The sequence below is a fragment of the Lathyrus oleraceus genome, chromosome 4, assembly GCF_024323335.1.
Source record: "Lathyrus oleraceus cultivar Zhongwan6 chromosome 4, CAAS_Psat_ZW6_1.0, whole genome shotgun sequence".
In the NCBI taxonomy this organism is placed as follows: domain Eukaryota; kingdom Viridiplantae; phylum Streptophyta; class Magnoliopsida; order Fabales; family Fabaceae; genus Lathyrus; species Lathyrus oleraceus.
In genome coordinates, this window is record NC_066582.1 from 25674578 (window position 1) to 25684131 (window position 9554).

General features: G+C 33.3%; 1 protein-coding gene across 1 annotated transcript; it reads left to right on the top strand.

The window, feature by feature from the left end:
• The first annotated feature begins 436 nt into the window (after positions 1–436).
• On the top strand, positions 437–4349 carry LOC127138554 (protein YIP4b). The gene is made up of 3 exons (XM_051065025.1): positions 437–1055; positions 3636–3710; positions 3883–4349. The coding sequence occupies exons 1-3, from the start codon at positions 549–551 to the stop codon at positions 4141–4143; spliced, it is 843 nt and encodes a 280-aa protein (XP_050920982.1). The 5' UTR covers positions 437–548; the 3' UTR covers positions 4144–4349.
• The last annotated feature ends 5205 nt before the right edge of the window (positions 4350–9554 follow it).

The following is a 9554-nucleotide window of genomic DNA, read 5'->3' on the forward strand; positions in this document are numbered from 1 at the left end:
TTAAAATATTGGGTTTGAGTGGATTGAGCCGGTCTTGTAGATGTAATTTAAAATTGAATTTAATTGATATACACTGACGGTGTAAAGAACTTTTACACTATCAGCTAATCACAATCATTGATTTATTTGAAAGGTTTGACTTTTATTTTAAACATTTAAAAAATAATACAAACGGATGATTGTGATGCATTGACAGTGTAAAACTTTTTACACTTACCGTGCATAACAATTAATCTCTTTAAAATTTATAAATCTTATTATATATACACCTTTTGCATTAAATAGTTCATATTTACTATGATAGTGTCGCTATATGTACATGTTAAATTAAATTAAATAAGATTATAAATGAATTCTAGTTGTTAATGTCTCTAAAAAATAGTTTATTTTTTCTTAATAAAAAGACTAAAAAGTAGATAAAAAACATTTCTTGTAAAGAATTCACACTGGCCAAAATAGTTTTTGTTTAAGAAGCTAAATTAAGCTGAGAGGAAAAGCAATATAGTGAGAAAAGCTGATCGAGTTTGTTGCGTCGCGAAGAGTGAAAAATGTCACACAGCGACACCATCCCCCTTCACGCATCTTCCCAATCTGACATCGACGAGATCGAGAATCTCATCTATGCTTCTCCGGCCACCGTTCTTCCGGCGAGACCTCCAAGTCCACCACGCGCTTCGATTCCCGTTTCATCCTCTTCTCCTTTCATCAATTCCAATCTCCCTAATCCCGCTCCTCCCAAATCCTCTTACCAACCTCAAATTCCAAAACCTCCTTCTTCTTCTTCCTCTTTCCCTCCTCCTCCACCTCCTCCTTCTACTCGTCCTGATATCTCTAATTCTGGATTCGGACCTGCTCCGAACACGCTTACCGAACCGGTTTGGGATACGATCAAGAGAGATCTGTCGCGGATCGTTAGTAATTTGAAGCTTGTTGTGTTTCCTAACCCTAATCGGGAAGATCCGGGTAAGGCGTTGCGTGATTGGGATCTATGGGGACCTTTCTTTTTCATTGTGTTCCTTGGTCTCATTCTTTCTTGGTCTGCGTCTGTCAAAAAGGTATTTCACTCTTTCTTTGTTAATTAGTTTGATTCAATTTAGATCAGGAATTACATTATGCTTTTGTCTGTTGATGATGTTCATATGGAAGCTTGTTATAGTAATTGATTTAGATCTTGAAGATCAGTGATTGTTAATGTGTGTTAGAATCACTTTTAGAATGGATCTTGTGTTTCATTGTATGTGTATGGATGGAAACAGAAAATGAAGAGAGTGAATATAAATTTGATTGATGATCTTGATGCAAATTAGTTGCATATCTACAGATAAGTATCTGCATTACTAGGGAATTGGATGGTGGTTTACGAAATATCTGCATAATTGTAATGAGAGGAGTGGAATAAAGCTCTAGAATAAAGATTGACAATGAAAGTCCAAATGTGTACTCTCTCTTTCATACATTAATTTTGTTTAAAAGGGACAAAAAAACAAAACAAAGAAAGATAAATAAGATTAGATAAAACTTTGCAACATCAAATAATAATGAAACTATCTACACAATGGACTTTGAGGATGATGAGAACAAGCAAGTTGATTTACGAAATATCTGCATTATATAGTAAATTGTTCCGTTTTGATTCAGTCTTTTAGTGTGGATTATCTCCTCTATATTAGTCGGTGAGATGAAATAATTGCTGTCCTGTTTGGATTTGACTTGAATCTAGATACGTTCTTATAAGGACATAGCGGATCATATGTATTTTGGGTCCATTCGTATGGTCCCCAGCAACAGGCAGAGCAGCTGATATATAGAACTGTGTCTGTTCAAGAGATTTCCCTATTTGTAATCTGTTAATTATTTTTATATTGTTTAATTATACTCATTTTTATCCCAACTCATATTAATCTAAATTTCTTGCTGGGGTTCTCTTCAATTTGTTGTTTAGTATGTGGTTCTTCACATATTGTCGACACTTATTATATATTCATTCCCTTTCTCTGTGAATTTAAACCAGAGGGATTGGAACATACAGTTTTTTAAAATTAAGAAGTAAATAATCTGTTAGCCTTTTTTTTAAAAATAAAATAAAAATTGTCTGCATATATATTAATTTTGGTTTAGATTGCATTTTGACAGAAATATAACATTGGCTGTTTCTTTACTGTTTTTCTATAAAACTGCTTAGATTGCAATTTTCAAAGGTATGCTTTGAAATGCATCTTGTTATCTCTTGCAAAGACAGAACTGGGATCTAATCTCATTACCTAGAAGTTCATGTCATTTGTTTTCTGGATTGGGAAAAAACAATCATCTACAGCAACTCAGGGTTAGCAATGTTGTCAAATCAAAAAGCGGCTCTATATCATATGCATAGCGATTTTTGATGAATCCACAATATTATCCTAGCTTTTCTATTAGGGCAATAGAGGTCGCTCTTCCAAGTTTCTGCTAGCTGATGCAGCGGCAATAGTAAGTAAAGATTTAGGGTTTTTAAAATAATAATACGGAAGAGCCTGTATGTGTGCCAAGTAAGACCTATTCATCAAAATTCGTAAATATGTAAGCTAAACACCTCCATTCCTTTTTTTTTAAATTTGTATACATCATGCTTATTTTGCTAATATAGAATTAACTTATTTCAACCACGCTCTCCAGTTTCACATAGCGGATCTTTGGTGTTCCTCAGTACACTATCGAATCGATAACACTGAGTTTTGTTATAATACTAAAAAAAATCATAAGCATTCTCTACAAAATCACTCTCAAATAAGGTTGAAGATTTCTATCTCTTTCACTCTCTTTCCCTCCCCCCAAATCCTTCCCCTTCCCTCGCCTCTAAACTTCCAAGTAGAGCCTAAAGCTATCGATAACACATTGGCTGTGATAGATGTATGTGAGTCAGGGATGACTTTTGACTATAAATGTACGAAGTATCAAACTATCAATAGACTTGCTATTTTCAAAGTCCGTCTGACGATCTTAGGGTACTATGAGTTCAGTATGGTGAAGCACTCATGATGCTGGTGGTATCAATTGCACAGTGTATCTATCAGTAGAATATTTTTCTTCTCCATGAGTCAGCTTGTATATAGACTTATTTTCCCTTTATACTTTCTGCTGGGACCATGGAAAGTTAACTATCAGTTGCCAAAGTGCGTCCAACTATTTTAGTGTACTATAGCTTAGTATGGCGAAGCACTGCAAGATGCTGGTGGTATCAATTACATAATTGTATCTATCAATAGGATCGTTTTCTTCTCCATGAGTTAGCCTGTATATAGACTTATTTTCCCTTTATCCCTTCTGCTGGGACCATGCAAACGTAACTATCGACTAGGAATCTCTAAGTTTGTCGAGTGGGATGATATAGTGATCGGTTCATGGAGCCAATAGGGTAAATAATTTTACCTAGTTTCACTCCTGTATTGCTCTTGTATTAATATTTTACACAACATACTTTGAAACTTAATTTTTGTTGAGGGCTTCAAATTATAAGCTTGCACCTTATTCTTTTATACTATGTTCTGCTCATTTTTGTAGCTTGGAACTATTTATTTCTGCCTTATTTGCATAACCTGGCAAATGAATTTGTCAGTTGTAGATATATTCCTTCTAACGTTTCCTTTTTATCGTCTCAGTCTGAGGTGTTTGCAGTTGCATTTGCCTTACTTGCTGCTGGTGCTGTAATTTTGACATTGAATGTTCTGCTTCTGGTAATAGCCCTTTTCATCTCGTCATTTTATGTGCATCAACTTTTAATTTTTTTCAATGTCATTTGTTGTTGAAGTATTGTAAAATATAATTTTTTATGTATGAGAATGATTAAAAGAAGGTTTAATAGTCGAATGACTTGGCATATTTGTCTTCATCTCTTCTACATTTCAGGGTGGACACATTATTTTCTTCCAAAGTCTGAGTCTGCTGGGTTATTGCTTATTCCCTCTTGATGTTGGCGCATTAATTTGCATGTTGAAGAACAATGTTATATTGAAAATGGTAGTGGTATGTGTGACTTTAGCGTGGAGTTCTTGGGCTGCATATCCTTTCATGAGTGCTGCAGTGAATCCCAGGAGAAAAGCTCTTGCTCTATACCCAGTTTTTCTCATGTATGTATCTGTTGGTTTTCTCATCATTGCTATTGACTAAATGCATCAATGTTTCAGATAATTACTTGGAATTCCCTTCTAAATAGGAATTTTTGCTTAATGATCAACCCTTTTTATTCTTTGTTGCCCTTCTTTTGTACTTGATGTCTTCTTCTTTTCTTTTGATATTTTTGCTAGATATAGTATTTGGAGACATACGTTGTATAATATTACATGGAATATATGATGGAATCAAAGTTGCTGCAAGCCATCTCGTTTAAATTTCGTTTTCGCTTTAGTTTGTGAATACGAATTCTGGTAGAATTAAGGAGAAGGATCTATAGGAGGGAGAAGGATATATATATATATTTGCTTGCTAGTTAGCTGAATAAGCTAGTTAGCTTGCTAGTTAGCTTTAAGAGTGGGTTGCATGTGGCCAGCCCCCCTCAATTTATATTTGCATGCGAAGTCTTAAGTGTATACGACATAGGTTTGATTTGTAATTCTACGGGTGAAAAAAATGCGAGGTATCTGAAGCCTAATTTCTATGTCTGATTTGTAATTCTACGGGTGAAAAAATGCGAGGTATCCGAAGCCTAATTTTTTAAGGTATGTTTGGAAATTGGTTTTTGGAGGGATGATTAAATATTTTGAAATGAGTTTGATATTTTTAAAAAGTTTAAAAGACAGTATTATTTAAATGTTAATGTGGTATACTATTTTTTTTTAATATCAAACATATTTCAAAATACTCCAAAAAATCAATTCCCTATATTGTTTTTAATTTTTTTTAAAAATATAACATTCCAAAATATACACGCAACCTTCCAAAAAATTTTCCTTTAAAATTCTTCAAAAATTAACTTTCAATCAGACCTTCATAGACATTTTTTGTCGTCAGTGAAATATTTAATATAAGCCAAATATTTAATATGAATCCGATATGTTGGGTATATCTGTTTTGTTTTGGCTGCTCTTTTTTTAAGGATGGGTCAAGATTTTAAATCCACATCCTTTAGTATGACTGGACCATCCCATTTTTTACGGGCACAAGCAATGTAAGACTTTAGGCCCGCACCCAGAAAATAGTCCGCCCTGTCCCGTTTCGGTTTTTTTTCTGAATTTTGCAGTACGAACGTAAATGGATGGATATCCCGTTTGTCATCTCTAAATGATTAAATACTTATATTTTTAAGACAATCTATAAAATCTTTTTAGAAGTTATTTTCTAGACAAACTCATTTGTCTTTATCGATTGAGATTAAATGAACAAACAAAGAGTAATAATGGATACATCCATAAGTCTCCTGAACACACTTTTTCAACATTTACCGTGTAAGTCAAATGAACAATAATGTAATAAATACATCTGAAAATTGACTTTTAGACATGCATTATTCATATCAATATTTTTTTGAATTTTCATAGAATATGTAAATATTCAGGGTATTATTTATTAAATCAGATGCCTTACTCACACACCTGATAAAATTCTAAAAGTATTAGAATTTAAATTTCAATATTCAGATGCACCAAATAGACAACCAACTCTTTCTGAAGCGCGTCAAATCTAAGTTAAAGTTAGGTCTGGATATTGAAACCTCGATTAAAAATTTACGAATATTGAAATTCAGACACGCCTCAACATATCTCACTGAAACCCAAACTTAAAAATACAAAAAAGACTAAAATGTTTGTCCTGATTTCAATCTCTAGATTAAACTTACGGAGATTGAAATATAGACGTTTTCATTTATGTATTCGCGCTTAGACTTTTCACTCTTCATTCTCTTTCATTTCATCAAATTTAAACACAAGTGAAAATATAGCTCACCACTTGCCTACTCTTATTTCGAGATTTTTCAATCTTTCTCACAATTTCTACTATACTACATTCAAACGTAGCACATTTGTCAAGTTCTAATCTAGTACATTCAAGTCAAGATCATACATCTCTCATATTTGATAAGTTTCTCTTTTTCTTATTTTTTTAAAAATGATTTGTGATGCATATATTTTCTAAATAAGTTATAATTATGCTACATTAGGTTACATGCAATATAGTTGTATTTGTTTTGTTCTAATTAGATTTAGTTTGAAATTTTGAACTTTGAGCTTAGGGTTCGTAATACTTGCTCTGTTTCTGTTCATGTTCTAGGTTTGCGTAGTTCGGACTTTTAAATCTTAGTCCATGAAGTACGATATACAATTACATTCAATGGTTTTATAGAGTGTCACATCCTTATATGACACCAGATACAAAAGAAGATACTAGAAGAGGAACAGACAAGACCGGAACATGTCGTGGATGTAATGTTTTTATGTTAACGTATTATGCCTAATAGGAGATATGCCATAACTAGATGAGAGTTTCAGGAAAACACACCTCAAATGGTCACTCTATATAAAATCTTAACAGATGCATGACACGCATTGCACTATAGGAGGCAGCGAAGGAATATGGATGTTAGATGTACGCAGTAGTTGTATTTTTATTTGTATTTTAATATTAACATTTTGAAATATTGCATGGTTTGTTGTATTTATGAACACTAATGTATGATTAACCAATATTTTGTTTGACAATTTGATCTTATTAATGAATGATTAATGTGTATGGTCTATTCTGGATATGATTTATAAATAACTTATAATGTATGGTTTATTAATAATGAAAAATTTCTTCAAAGTTACTATCAAGGGGTGAAAATACTATCTTGGGGTTTGTCCAAATTTTGAAATTTAGATTCACCCCATTTTTATAAAATAAACACTCAGGTAAGAGTGAAACTGTCGGGGGGGGGGGGTTCTTCAAACTTCAAACTCCATATTCACTCCAAAACACACACCCAAGCCAATGCAGTTTTTTTTTCTTCCGGAGATTGAAAACCATATTTTAATAGGGTATATATGGCAATTAAAATCCGAACAATTTCCTTTTTTTGGGAAAAATGAGGTGTCTCTTTGATGAAGTGATTTTGTTGTAAAATAAGTGCATCCAAATTTTAATCTTCGAACTGTGTAAAAGATATTTTTGAATTTCTATAGAGTGTGTGATCACTACATGAATTGTAATGGACACCACCAAAAGTTCATATGGTATAATGAACTATGCCTTAATTTATAGGTCACATTGAATTACCCCAATTCTCTTATAAAGCTTCCGAATTTGGGGATTTCTCTTCCCACCCTTAGTGGTGAAGATCCACCATTATGAAACCCGAAAATGCCCACGCAATAATATGAAAGTTAACCTCCGAAGGCCCCCCACACCAAAACACTTCGTAAGTGAGCTACCCCTATTTTGCCAAAAATTAATACGGAGGTTAACCTACGTGTGTTGATGGAAGGGTGAGTATGTAGTTTAAGTTCCATACTAACTCATAAAACACATTTTGAACTCGTGATAGTGTGCTTATTTCATAACTCAACGAATATTACGGAAGTTAACTTCTGTATTAATCCTCAAGACATTAAATTTCTCTCATGGACAATATTTTTGTTATAAATTATACATATTTTAATAAATCATATATAATTCGATCAAACCTTACATTGATCACATAATACAATCAAAATACCATACATAATTCACCAAACAATACACTTATGTAGTTCAATCAAAATACCATATATTAAGTCAAAATGAAAATCATACATTATTCGTAAAATACAAATTATAAAAATACAAAGGAAAAATCAACTATTGGGTATCCCTAACCCCCAAATTCCTCTTCTTCCTATTGTACTGCAAGGCATTACGTGCCTCGGCTATCATGGCCTCTACAGTGACCCTCTCAGGAGTGCCTTCCTAAAACTTTCCTCTTTCTATACTCTCTTTCCCAATAGTCACAATACATTGACATTCAAATAACACATCAATAACATGGTATGCCCCAACCTGCTCCTCCTATATTATCTCTTAATGAGCTGATCTAGGTTGCTCTCCCTATGCATCAAATGTCATGTAAGAATGTGACACTTTGAAAAACGATAGGATGTAGCTGAATCTCGAAGTCCATGACCGAGGAGCCAACACACTATGTGCATCCTCTGTGACCAGATGATCAAGGTACTCCACAAATATCTTATCAACATCTCCTGAAGTTACATGTCTCTGATACATTAAGGGGGATAATCCCATATGGTTTTGTTGCTTGTATTTTAAGCGTTACTTTGAACTAAGTTTATATTTGAGTCTCCTCTTCAATTGCATATCTTTAAGGATCAAATTTTTGATATGTGTTTTAGCACGCATAATTCACAGTGTTTACGTTTGAGTACAAACATTATGCTTTAAGTTAATTTGTTATTCTTTTTGGATTGACTGTACTTTGAAAAACAACAATATAAAAAAGTGTTCAAGTTTGCTCAGCTACTTCAAGATGATTTTATGGTACAGAAGAGACACATGCTTAATGTGATGCACAACATGTGGGTCTGACATCTGGGCCTTATTCAACATGCCTGATTGCTGCATTTTGGGATGGGTTTTCTGTTGAAGATTCAATTAGATTTTATTGCTTTTATTTAGCAATATGATTATACGATTTGTTGGACAACTGCGAAGATTAAATAAGATTTAAATTTTAATTTGAAACAAACCAAATCATATATTTCCGTTGGAGATATTTATGGAACAAATCTTATCCAACCGATTGTGCAAAAATTCTGGACGAAATTAAATCAAAGATCTAATGAGAAAAGCCCAGAACAATATGCTATATAAGGAGCTCAAAAACTACATTAGAAAGCAAGCAATACATTGAAGATTTAGAGTGCTAGGATTTATTTGAGTCCTTGTTATTGTTTTATGTACACCACACTATGTTTTAGTAACTTGGCATAGTTGTACGTTTGTCTAGTTGACTTGTAAATCAACAATCAACATTGTGAATTAAAGTTGATCATTAGGGTTTATTGATTGAGAGAAAGTGAAAGGGGATCTCATATTTAGGAGGAGTTCTAAATAGAAAGTTATCAGGCCGTGTTAAGAAGAGGCATTGAACAACACATAGTTTGTTGGTTCATATAAGACTAATTGTATTAAACTATTAATAGTGAATTTCCTTTATTGGGTTGGTGCCAACCCTCAATACGTAGGTGTTGTTGAATCGAACTGGATTACCAATTACGATGTTCTTTATTTCTTTTTTGCTCCATCATCTTGTACAATTGAATCTGTGTTAAATATGGTGATTTTGGTTTATCTTGTTGAACCAGTTGTCTAGGACATCATGTTCAGCATCATAGTAGGCACCCTAGCCTGTTGGGTGAGCTCCAGGAAAGATAAATTCTGCTTAAATGGACACAACTAAATATGGAGGATCATTCAACAAACCACCTGTTTTGGATGGCATAAATTATGATTACTGAAAGGCTATGATAGTTTCTTTTCTCAAATCTATGGGCAACAAAGCATGTAAAGTTGTGATAAAAGGGTGAAAACATCTAGTGGTTACTTCTGAAGAT

Excerpts from the sequence above, each read along its gene's own strand:
- LOC127138554 (XM_051065025.1), top strand. The coding sequence starts at position 549 with ATGTCACACAGCGACACCATCCCCCTTCACGCATCTTCCCAATCTGAC. Across the intron at positions 1,056-3,635 it reads GGTCTGCGTCTGTCAAAAAG|TCTGAGGTGTTTGCAGTTGC; the intron begins GTATTTCACTCT and ends TTATCGTCTCAG. Across the intron at positions 3,711-3,882 it reads CATTGAATGTTCTGCTTCTG|GGTGGACACATTATTTTCTT; the intron begins GTAATAGCCCTT and ends TCTACATTTCAG.